The sequence below is a fragment of the Homalodisca vitripennis genome, chromosome 2, assembly GCF_021130785.1.
Source record: "Homalodisca vitripennis isolate AUS2020 chromosome 2, UT_GWSS_2.1, whole genome shotgun sequence".
Lineage (NCBI taxonomy): Eukaryota > Metazoa > Arthropoda > Insecta > Hemiptera > Cicadellidae > Homalodisca > Homalodisca vitripennis.
The window spans coordinates 179,471,245-179,484,441 of record NC_060208.1 but is presented as its reverse complement, the minus strand read 5'-3'; the positions used below and the strand labels follow the sequence as shown (position 1 = coordinate 179,484,441).

Sequence of the window (13,197 nt, the reverse complement as noted above, 5' to 3'; positions counted from 1 at the left end):
CGATGGTTATGATTAAGTAATATCGTTTGCCACTTTCAATATAAAAAACCGGGTCCGCTTATCGTACCCTACCCTAGACCTAATTAAATTTGAGAATTATTTTGAATTAGGTATATGTATGTATAGTCTATATAATATATTTATTACACAGGCGTCAATATTATAATCTTAATTCATTTTTTTACAACCAAAAGTTATTAAAACCACTTGTTACCATACAAACCAAGTATGATTACGAGATTGATTTTTTGTGGTTGAAGTGGTAGTTCGTTTTACTGCAGTCAATGAAAAGAAAAAAGGCATAATACAGAAAATACCTAATTACAAAGTTCTAGTTAAGTGAAGGTTTTGTAATTTTCCTTAGTTTTTCCCTGTATATGTTTAAACCTACATAAGCCTACAAATAAGCCTACCTTATTATATGAGGTTGTAAACCATATTAGAAAAACAGTTACAATTTAAGTAAGTTAGTTATCGTTGTTGTAGTCAATTAAAATAAATTCGTTCATATTTGTCACAAGCAAATGAAAGAAAAAAACATCTTCTTCTGTAACATAAAGGAGCAGGAGAGTATTTGCTCCATTAATAAATAAAACATTGAATGAGTATCATATTGTGCTTTTATGGGGAAGTTTCTAAGGAAGTGATTTGGGTTAATGAATGAGGTGAAGAATATTAGCAGCTCTGCTTTGACTGAGAATGTTTAATAACATTTTTGGTCAAAGACAGGGCTTGATACAAGTCACCTAAAGTCACTTTTTGTCTCTTTTAGTCACCTAGTTGTTAAATGGGTCACTGTTCTAGCTTCAGATCATTATTTTACTAATCTATTGCCCATCTCCTATTTTAGGATTATTAATCTAGTTTTAAATATAAACTTTATATAACAACAATCATCTGTATATATCTGCAATATATGAATAAAGGATTCTTGAAATTAAATTCATTGCTGAGAGACTTGTTATCTACATATTGTTATTTGTATACTGTAGAAAAATTGGATGAAATCCTCAATTTTTTGTAGTTTAATATATATTTATTATAAAATGCCTAAAAATAGGGAGAATATTCATACAAAGTAAATGCTACTCATGGTTTTATAAGTATTATCCTAGTAATAAAGCCGGCTAATTTTGGAGCCTGCAGTTTAAATGATCATTTCTTATTTCTACAGAAGTAATTTTACAAGATCTAGAAATAATATGGTTAAAGAATGTTAATAATTGCATGAATGATTATGTACGGTACTGAAACTTGTATGTAAGACATGATTCCAAAGCAGATCTAAGAAATCTTCTACACATAACACAGTTATGGTGTAAATAGTTGATTCACTATTTCGGTCACATGGGATCTTTTCAGACAGATGTATTACATGTCAGATGCTGCACCACCACAAGATAAATTGGAGCTGAACTTAACTTGAATCAATCCTGCCCGCCATAGCTATGTTATGTGTAAAGGCAATATATTGAACCAAATTCTATTGATTTTCTTGATTTATTTCTGTAATTAGCAGTAACCTATAATTACTTTAGTGTAGCTTGAAAACTTGATAATGTTAGCATTTCTTTCAAATTATATCTTGGTTTCTTTTTTTAAATAGAGGCAATATTAAAATTGTATTGTTGTATAAAACAATTTTTAATTAATAAGTAAATTAGTGCGCTAAAGTGACATTGCTCAGCAAAAGAACCCAAACGTCAATAGAAGGTTCAAATCTTGCTGAGACCATATAAAACATAAGAGAAAAAATTTTATTATGTCTATTTTTTTAATATTCATTGGTCAATTAATTTTGTGCATCTAGCTAAAAGTAACGAGATCAGAAATGCCAAGTGTTTTTTTTTTTTTTTGTTCATTATGTAATTTATTTTCTTTTTCAGGAAACAACTCTTGGGGAATATTTTCTAAGATGGTGTCTCTTCCTTTCAAAGAAAAAGTTTTGGATTTACTATCAGCAACTGGGTACAGTTTAAATTTGAAACAAGATCAACTTAGCTCCATAGAATTGAATAGCGAACTGAAACCGTTCTTTGATTGGTTCATTCAAAACATATCACAAGAGAATTGTATTACGAGTGATGAACTAGACGAGTAAGTGATTTTATCATTTAATTACAGTTACCACTTTCAAATGTCAAATGGTGTCTTTTCTTCACCAAGTAACGTCCTGGATGCCTTGTAATCCAAGTCATTAAATGGACGTAGAGTGAATATGTCCATAATAGTAGCCATAATATCCTATTCTTAAAATAAAATCTAGTTGAAACCATCAATTCCAACCTCCAAATAACTGTATTATAAGATTGGTCACCGATTAAATTGTTACTGGGATATAATATCCAACTTCTTGCTCAAGAGAATTTCTTTTGCAAATAATTTTTGCAAATTCATTAATAGTATTTCCATGCATCTCCACTCATTATGGCTTCAGATTTTTAAGTGCACTTATGTGTAAGCATATGTGTTTAGCATCTCCAAACAGTTAAAACTCTTACTAATCATACTTCAAAAACCAATGTAAATACCACAAGTCAAATCTACAAATTAAGCTTTTAAGATACAAGATCGTTTATTTTCCATTAAGTAATACAGTGATTATAGGCATCGTCAGTTACATTTTGTTATTATCTACAAACAAGATTATTCATTATCATAAATAAACATATAGATACACACAAAAATAAATAGCACATATAACACAGACATTATAAAATATTACATAAAATAAATTAACAGTTATTATCAAGTTTGTAAAATTGATCCTGCTAAAGCGTTCGTGTCACATGTCATGTACTCCTCAATATTATAAAATGGATTTTCTGCCAACCAACCCTTGAGTAATAATTTAAATTTATTTAGTTCAAGGTACCAACATTCCTTTGGCAGTTTATTAAAAAGTGCAATGTTCATGCAATAATGGCTGACCTGGGCTTTCTTGAGCCTTACAAATGGTAATTCTAGCTTATAATTAGATCTCGTATTATAATTGTGTATGTCCTGTCTTAGCTGGTAATTATCAATATTTTCCCTAACATTGACTAGAGCAGAGAAAATATACATGTTTATAACAGTCATTATTTTATATTCTTTAAAAATAGGACGACAGTGTTCTCTACTACCAGTATTTTTGATAACCCTTAGTGCCATTTTTTGCCATATCAAAACTCTCTGAACCCCACAGCTGTTCCCCCATAGATTTATACCATACGATAATATAGAATGAAAAAAAGCATAATATGACATAATTAACATTTTTTTACTAACACAGAGACTTAATTTACGTAACAAATATATAACTCTAGATAACTTAACACATAATTGACTAGTATGATTATCCCAGCTTAGTTTGCTATCCAAGTGAATTCCTAAAAGTTTAACAGAACTCTTTATGCTGTTGTTTTCCAAAGAGAAAAATATTTCTTCGGTTTTACCAGCATTTACAGCCAACATATTGTTTTTGAACCATTCAAGCGCTATTTGTAAAGATTGATTTTTCAATGTAACTAAGTCATTAAGGTGTTTGCTTGAATTGAATAAAGTTGTGTCGTCCGCATATAAAACTGATGCACAGGGCATACTATTGGCAAAATCATTAATGGCTATAATAAACAAAAAAGGACCAAGTACCGATCCTTGTGGTACACCAACTTGCACATTTTTGTAATCTGAGAAATCAGAACCCTGAATCACAATTTGACTTCTGTTTGTTAAATATGATGATAACAAGAAAAGTTCTTTACCCCTAACTCCGTAGCTGTGTAATTTTTTAACAAGAAGCTTGTGTGGTATACTATCAAATGCTTTTGACAAGTCAATTAGAGTAGCAGAGCATGGATCTGTTTTCAAAACTTATGAGGACCTTTTCAACAATTGATTGAACTGCTTTTGATGTGTTTTTTCCTGGTAAAAATCCAAACTGTTCTTCACACAAAAGCGAGCTACTGTCAAAAAAATTATACAGCTGATCTTTAACACAACACTCAAATATTTTACTCACTATAGGGACTAATGATATTGGCCTGTAGCTAGAGGGACTGTTTCTATCACCTTTCTTGAATATTGGTGTAATCCTCACTACCTTAAGTTTGCTAGGAAAAATCCCTTGATCCAAAATCATATTAAATATATTATATACTAAAGGTTCAGCTATTGTGTCTATTATTTCTTTAAATATCTTATTAGAAAACCCATAGAAATCTTCACTTTGTGATGAGCTAAATTTAGATACACACAACAAGACATCCTTGACAGTAATGGGTTTCCAAGTAAAGTACTTTCTTTCAAAGGATCTACAAGAGATAAAACTGTTTACATTTTGAATAGCTAAATCAAAGTTATCATTTGGATGTAGGTTATTCATTTGGCTAACACAGTTTACAAAATAATTATTAAAAGTATCAGAATCAATAGTAGTCTTTTGATATTCCTTATTACAGTTTGATTCAGACTTAATAACATTCCAAGCAGCTTTACACTTATTTTTGGATGATAGAATGTAATTTTCAAAAGCAATTTGTTTGGCCCGTCTTATTTCAGCCTTGTATTGCTTTCTGATTGTAATGTATGCAGTTTTGTGAACATTTCCATCAGTAAGATCTTTGTGATTTTTATATCTATCATAAAATACCATAACAGAATCCCTGTAGGATTTAAGTTGAGGTGTAAACCACTTATTTTTTATTTTATTTTTACTTTTGGACTCATTTACCTTTAGATTTTTTACAGGGCAACATTCATCATAATTAACACTTAATATGCTCAAAAAATAAGTCAAAGCTTCGTTTACATTAGCATACCGATACAAGTAATTCCAACTAAAGTTATTTAAATTTTCTTTAAGATAATATACAGCCTGGGAGTCTAAAGATCTAACCTGTTTAGTGATTACGTTAGCTCTACTTTTGAGATTGTCAAGGCTACTAAAGTTTGCTAAAACACCAAAATGGTCTGACATACAAGCATCTACAACTTTGCACTGCACTTCGTCATTGCTTATGTTAGTTATTATATTATCAATGCAAGCTTGGTCTCTAGTCGCTTCCATGTTGACACAATACATATTATATGATCGTAATAAGTTAAGAAAAGATTTTGTTGTTTGGTCATTTTTTTAAACATTAATATTAAAATCCCCTGTTCAAATAAAATTAGATGAGTATTTTTTACTTAAATACTCCAGAAAAATATCAAGACATTGAAAAAAGATTTCCACATTAAACTGTGGTGTCCTATAAATTGAAACAATTACAGTGTTTAACTTTGTTATGTAGGCAGCTGAGACTTCAAAGATGCTATTTATAGAAAATTTACTGACATTTATGACTGAAAACTCCAGGTGAGACTTGATAAAAATAGATGAACCCCCATTCCTAAGCGGTGGTTGCCTGCAGTAAACTCCAGCAAGACTGAAACCCTCTGGAATGTACAGAGGAATTTCTTCTGAGCATAGCCAGTGCTCATTTATTGTAACAACATTGCAGTCAATATAATTCAAAAATAACTCTAACATATCTAATTTGTTTCTAATGGATTGAATATTGATATGAAATACCTTGAAACCATTAAGACCTAGGTTGTTTCTATTATTAACTAAGGGTGAGGATCTGCAGGTGGTGGTTCCGAGTTTCCCAGATCAGCAGGAGTAGGCAGCCTGGGTTCCAGTTCCTCATAGTCATCACATCCAGGTGGTATTGGTTGTTGATCAGTCACCATTGATGCTACCAGTCCCTGTTCAGGGCTTTTCTTGGTAGGCTTCTCTGCTAATCGTTGTATTGCTTCAGATATCTTTCTTGCCAGCCACATTTTACCCCTGTAGTTGTAGTGTAAGCCCTGCTGAGTGTGCAAGTGTCTTTCAGCCTCACTTGCCTGTACTCATTCACCTTCAGTCTCACCTCTTTTATGTCCAAAATCAATCACCTCTTTTATGTATCTCATTCACCTTCAGATACATAAAAAATTGTAGTCTTGAAATTAAGTATCGTTAGCCCAACTTACGGCACCCTGTATCCTTAGACAGTAAATAGTAGTAACAATGAAATTAGCAAAGTAAATCAGTTGAGTTCCAGATGTGAAATTTGATTGAATAAATTGAAACTTTCAGATTAACACGTTGACTACGGCAGATGCCAGTAGTTGGTATAGAGCCGCAGTGAGCATGTTGATAGAATTAATAATGGATATTTCTCCAACTTTGCAGAAATTGGAACCACTTTTTGATTGAAATTAGAAAACATCTGCTTCTTCTTCTATTTTCAGGTTTAGGAAGTTGGAAGAAAATGGCAAAGCCTTGTACGGAAGGGACTTAGATGAAGCTGTCCAAGCTTTTCACAATCAACCCGTAGAGAATTTACTACCTTGTGCAGAATTGTATAATGAAACAATGAATGACGAAGTAGCTCATTTGAAGGAACAACTTCGTCTCAAAGAAGATCTTCATACAGTTGTAAAGTGAGTTGCAGATAAATGTTAAATAGATAGATTATATTGCTAAAGCTTTTTTATAAAGTAAAGCACTAATTCTGAAATACTTTAATTTGAGAAAATTTTGAATACACAATTATCTCGTTTATCCAGATTTATTGAGTCCGGACATGAACCAGATAAATAAAAATCTGGAAATTCAGTAAAAACCCAATAGATTACAGATATTAAGGAATTGATTTCGTACAAATATAACAGCTTTTTTATAAAATAAAGCACTAATTCTGAAACACTTTAATTTGAGAAAATTTTGAATACACAATTATCTCGTTTATCCAGATTTATTGAGTCCGGACGTGAATCAGATAAACAAAAATCTGGAAATTCAGTAAAAACCCAATAGAATACAGATATTAAGGAATTGATTTCGTACAAATATAACAGTAAATTATTATCGTACAAGAGAGCCAGTTAATTATTTTGTCATACAGAAATTGTCAAGGTTAGACAAGACTTGACGATCACCTCTTAACATCTATTCTTTCATTCCTGATTAACATATGGTGTAAAGGTAAAGAAAAAAGTAAAAACCTGTGCAGAGGAAGGTTTAAAAACAGTAATATTCTAGCATTACCAGCACTGCATATTTATTCTAATGTAGTTTATGATAAGATGAAAATACGTTTTTAAACAGAGTTGCAAAACCTTCGTACAATACTAGAAATAGATTGAACTTGAATACTCCTCAGATTAGACTAAGTAAGAAAAAATTAAGTCATACAAATAATCAAAAACAGTATTTTAATACATTGCCTCTATTTGTGTGAATATGTTTTGTGAGCAACTATAGACTGTATGTGTTACTATACCTTATTGTTTTTATTTTATTTATATTTCACTTTGTTATGGTTTGTTATTTTATTTATTGATTATATACTAGTTAGTTAGTAATTTATTAATGCTCTTAATTACTAAGTAAAATTTGAATATTTTAAATTCTAATTTCAATGTAGCCTATATTATATATACTGTAGTATATTAAGTAATTGTATGATGCCTATTGTACATTTACTTGTATTTAAAGGCAATAAATGACTATTGACTATTAACACAAAACTCTCAGTCAATCTCTTCTGCTGACGACATGTTGGACTATCACCAAAAATAAACAATCTATAGCCGAGCTATCGCATCAAAATGAGTTATCTGGTTGTGTGTGTGTGTGTGCGCAAGCGCGCACCAGCAGGAAATATGGGTTAGTAATAAGAGTTATTTTGTTAGTTTTTTATTGCTTGTGTGCTATTTCAATATTTAAAACAATACACTATACAGTATATTCAAAGTATTGATTTCAACTTGGTGAAGCTATGATAACATTTCATGTAATGCATATTGATCTTACTCCTATGCTTTTGTGAAGTGTCCAAATCCTCTTTTTATAAAATATTATAAGTAAATGTATTGTTGATTCCCTGTGAGATCTTGGTTGTTCGTAAAGTTACCAGTATGAACAGTGTTTCTCTTTACCCGGCAGTCTGTTTATGTTAACATTTCTTTTAGGTCTTCTGTTTCAGCAGTCACAGAAGATATAACAGAGCTGCGGGAAGAATGCCGCAAAGCTGAAGCGAGGAGAACTGAAATCTTGAAGGATGTAGTTGCTGAAAACAAAAAGCTGTCCAATAAACTACAAGAGGTTATGACAGTCCTTCACAACCTTCGTGAAAGTCTGTCTGAACTGGTGAGCAGCTTGTCTTGACACATTAACCAGATCATGAACTAAATTATTTCTACATTGAAGAATAGGTGTAAAAATAATTGTACAGTTTCTACTTATACAAATCATTTCTTATTTTTAATATTGCACACTATTTTTATTTAATTCTTATAAAGTGTATCTCCAGATACAAAACAAAATAAACTTAATTAAATCGTAACATTTTCTTGTTCAAAATTACAAATTTAAATAGTGTTTCAGGAAACATCATTGTTGTGTAGTTTTCCATTTAATGCTTTAAGATCAACGTAACCTATGTATAATCATCTTATTTTAAATACTATACAAACTTAACTTATGTAGAAAACATTAATGTCAAAAGTTGTAAACATTCCAAATCATATTTTACAACCAAGGTATAAAAAATTATACTTTTTTGAAAAAGTGGTTTTGTGTCTTCCAATAGTCACATTTGTGTTTTGTTTTAGGATAAACAGGCTTATAATCCTGAAATATTCTCAGGAGGTTATTTTGCTAAATAATTGGCTGAGAGTTAGCGAAACCTATCACTAGAGAGACAGGAAAAATTGAATTTCTGTCTATCTGTCCACAAGATATTATGAGACTGAACAGACCTATAGGAATCAAATTTTGTATGAAGCTTAATTTCCATATAGAAACAGCTGGAACGATTATGGTGCTTTCACTTTATGGAATCTGGCTGAGTGTATATTATTATATTGGTCTTATGGGTTACCATGATGGTATCAAAAAATAGTAGAATAAATCAATTTGTAAATAAACTGATTACAATCATATCAGATTTTAACATGTGATACCGTAACACATATAGCCTAACTACTTCTACTCATACATCATCACTTAATAAATTGTGCAGCCTAACCTGTGTTCTCTCCACCACACGGCACTGCTTGAATTAACCGAGATTGAATTAATAAAAATGTGATTATGTCCTCATAATGATTTTTTTCAGCAGGATCACGGCTGTGAGATTTCCGCTGATGAGGGAATCGACACCTACTTATCAGATAAATTGAACACCTCAATCTCACTCTCGTCACTGCAATCTCTCCAGTCCACATATTCGGAAAAGGTATGATTTCTTTTGTTTTTAGATATATTGTAAAAATAGAATAATTAATCAATATTTATGAAATACTGTAATATTATAAAATCCATAACATATGAGTGAAATATAAATAAACTAATTATTAAAAATTTTATTTACAATTATGTAGCATGCATATATGTTAAGTGAGAGGTTCTTGTAGAGCAACTTATTTTTATTTGTCTATATTGGTATGAAATTTATATAAATTTTAATGGTAAAAGTTGATTTTCCAGAAAGTTGATTACATTTCACTCTGTAGTTGCTAAGGGCGGGACTAACGTGGTCATTTTGATGTCAGGGCATTTCTCTGTTCAGTGGCTATCCAGCCGTACTAGTGAGAGGTTACTGTGGCTCCTTGATGTTTTATATTAGCGGTTTAAAGTGTGAGATGCAATTGAAATTCCCACAAGTTGTGAAGTTTAGTCTGTATTACGGTTTTTGTTGGCTAAGCACAAAAACCAATTAAAATTTATCGCCGACTCTGTTTTCTGGTTTATGGAAACGATGTGATTACTGGTGTAGTGTGTTATTGGTGCGTTAGGTTTAAAAATAGCTGAACTAATATTCATGATGATGAACGAAGTGGACGGCCAAGCACTGTGATTGATAAAATTGTCCCTAAAGTCAATGAGAAAATTAAAGAAGACTGCCGATTCACAATAACAATCTCTCACTTAGTTCTTTTTATTTTAAGTTACACGAAATTGTTACCCAGAAGTTAGGTTACTGTGCATTTTATACTGAAAATCTTAATAGAAACTCGCTGCTTGATCAAATCATTGCAGGAGGGAGACTTGGGTAAAACACGTAAATTGCGAAACCCAATTACAGTCTATGTAGTGGAGGCAGACACTCTCCCCCAAATACTAAGAAAATGCGGGAGGGTGTGACTACCTGGTTGAAGTCTCGGGTGGCAGAATTTTATAATGCTGGAATTTCAAAACTATTTCACCACTATGATAAGTGCCTGACCATGTATGTGATATTTGTGTGCTGATTTATGTTGAAAAATAGTATTTTAGTGTAATTTTCAAATGTATATAATACAATTAGTTCATGAAATTAATAACTTTATCCAATTTATTTATTGTTATTAAATTTTGCAGTTGTTACTCCCAACTATTAATCCAGAAACTTAAAAGTGAAAGTAATGTACGTATATAAATAATAAACATGCTATAACTTATTGAATTAATAGTATTTACATTAAAAATAACAATCAACTCACTGTGTTAAAAAATGCAAAATGTGTAATAATAAAACTTTTATCTACCAAATTATATTGCATACAAAAATCAATAGGAAAGATTTTTAATTGAGTACAGACCTGCCTCCTTTAACTTATCTTATACTAAATTTTAACTACTTTGAAAGAAGATTTCATCCAATATTTCATGGCAGAAAATGGTCTAGTTTTGCTCCAATCACAGTTAAACATTATTGTACTTCTGCATGTTTACTATCAGACCTCACCAGTACTTGATTCAAACTAAGCTTTAAGAGAAGATACTACTCCTCTAAGCTAAAGTGTTCAATAACAAAATGACAAAATTTGAGTACAAGATTAACACTTTTATGTTTGAACTATTTGAATTTACCTGTAGCTGTATACAGTCTATGTTAGTATGTAAGATTTTCAGCCCATACAATAATGATATTTTATTGGATATTTCAGAACTCTGGTTGCAAATATCTTTGTCAGTTATCCCTGCATAAATATGAAGAGAACCAAAAAAGCTTCAGCAGCATTATCGATTCTATGATCCAGAAAGGTTTGACTAATGTAAGTGGATCAATAGTTTGAATTCAGTTTACTAATTTACTATACAGTAAGTATAGGATTATTTAGGTTAAAAAAATGTCTTTATTTGTAACTCATGTGTACAAAGCCAAAGGCCCTTGCTGGTGTGTTTTCAGAAAGCTGAAAAAGAATCAGTTTACCTTTTGATAAAAGCAGGTCCACTTGATGGAACACACTAAGAAAAACAAAAAGAAATCTCTACTCTTCTGTTTTTTCTCATATACGTGTGTGTGTGTGTGTGTGCGCGCGCGTGTGCGAGTGTATTTTGTATTAAAGGTAAGCCTGCTAAAATAAATTGTGAATTATTTGAACTTTAACCTAGGTATATTGGTAAATTAGGACATAGGACAGTTAGAGAACAGGTTAAATAATCCATATACATTGCCTATCCTGCAGTCTAACTGTTCATGATGGGGTTTGCTGTTCTGTCATGTAGGTATAAGCTTGCTTCTGTGTGAACTGGGTAATATTATTTTATTTTGATGTGTTACACATTTACATTACATTACATTTACATTTTATTTTACAATAATATTTTATTTTATTTACAATAATGAATGAGCTATATGGTGGATTGAATATTATACTGTGCCGATGGAGTGTTATAAATAAAATTGTGTAATTAGTTATAACTCATCAGTTGATTATAGATTTGACGGAGTTAAGGATTAATCTGTCATAAGTGGGCTTGTCGCACACTCATCCTTCAGAGAGGTAGCACCAGAGGCACTCTAGCTATAGAGAGCTTTTTGCAACAGATAACAGAGTGAATGTTCAGATCAGCTCCAGTTTACCTTCTGCTCAGTGCAGTGTCTGAAATCTGAAGAGATCCATAACAAAAATTGCACCTCATGAGACAATGAGAACACCCCTTCAACTAGATTATACTTGATTTTGTTGTCTATGTGTCTCTGATGTCGAAACTACGTAAAAAGTTCATTTTGAGTTTCTTGGTCCCAACTTTTTTTTGGATCTCTTCAGACGGAGGTGGAGTATACTAAAAACTTTCTATTACTTACTCAGTGGGAAGTGTAAAAAGTCCCTGCAAGCTGATGCACATAGGATTATCCATAACCCCTCTGGAGTAAAATACTAATATATGTTCTCAGGGTTCGGAAGCCAATGTCTGTCCTATTCCTTGTTCTGTAACATTTTAGGTATTGTGAAAATATTTCATTTGTATTGATTTTCAAATAGATTAAAAGAGTTTTAGTATGCAACTATCTAACATTAAGTCCGAAGAATTTTTTATAAACATTAGTGTTAGGACTGTAAACTTCAGTAATCTGCTGATGAATTTCCGCCGCTGCAATGTTTCTTGAAGACAAAAACCGTATCGCTGCCCTTACTTCACAATCGGTAGGCTGATCAATTGTCCAAAACATTGTGAGCAGACACTATAACAGCAACAGTAACAACGCTAATGACAGCGCAAGGCATGCAGGGAGTTGGCGCATATGAGTGTTTTGTCCTTGGCACCAAATTCAAATAGTTGTGGTGAATCAGACCTTACTTTTGAAGTAACCTTTGGTATTTTCCAAAAATTGTCCTTCAGCACTTGTGAATGAATGTTTACCTTGCCTTTTAAGTTCTGGATAGGTTTGTTGGGTAATCACCATAACATGATGTTTGACTAAAATTGGAGCATCTTCAGGTGGGTATTACTTACTTAACAACCGTGCTTAACACCATTTTTTTTTAGTGCATTGGCATTCCATTTCTTCAGGTGTTTGAATCAATGGGATATAATAGATGAAAGAAATTTAACTCATTTAAGTTGATTGCTTGCAGGTTGGACAGTTGAAAGATGAAGATATGGATGTTGAATTGGAGCTGCAGAGCATTATGGACAGGTAAAGACATTCTACCATTTAAATAATTTTTATCGGTTTATTCTGTTTTTTTTATTAAACTATGAGGGCTGTTCAGAATGTAACAGACGTGGTGTGGCAATGAGCAGGACTAGCACCACCATCTTGGCGTCAGTGTGTAAAATGAACGAACTAGTGTTCACGATTAGCATTGCAGTGGTAGGCATAGTCCTGTGAGTTATTAATTGGTGGCAAAAATTAACGAAACAATCCATGAAAATCGCCATTTCACAATTACAGATCTCTCAGAACA

General features: G+C 31.8%; 1 protein-coding gene across 2 annotated transcripts in view; it reads left to right on the top strand.

The window, feature by feature from the left end:
* LOC124355108 (sporulation-specific protein 15-like) overlaps window positions 1-13,197 on the top strand; it is a 36,934-nt gene that overhangs the window by 5,560 nt on the left and 18,177 nt on the right. Inside the window, exons 2-7 of one of the 2 annotated variants that reach the window (XM_046806064.1) lie at window positions 1,887-2,097; window positions 6,262-6,453; window positions 7,987-8,164; window positions 9,138-9,254; window positions 10,948-11,055; window positions 12,865-12,926. In XM_046806064.1, coding sequence (XP_046662020.1) covers window positions 1,916-2,097; window positions 6,262-6,453; window positions 7,987-8,164; window positions 9,138-9,254; window positions 10,948-11,055; window positions 12,865-12,926 — 839 coding nt within the window. In that variant the 5' untranslated portion in view covers window positions 1,887-1,915. Of the gene's footprint in view, window positions 1-1,886; window positions 2,098-6,261; window positions 6,454-7,986; window positions 8,165-9,134; window positions 9,255-10,947; window positions 11,056-12,864; window positions 12,927-13,197 lie in introns of both variants that reach the window. The other variant, XM_046806063.1, reaches the window with a different exon arrangement.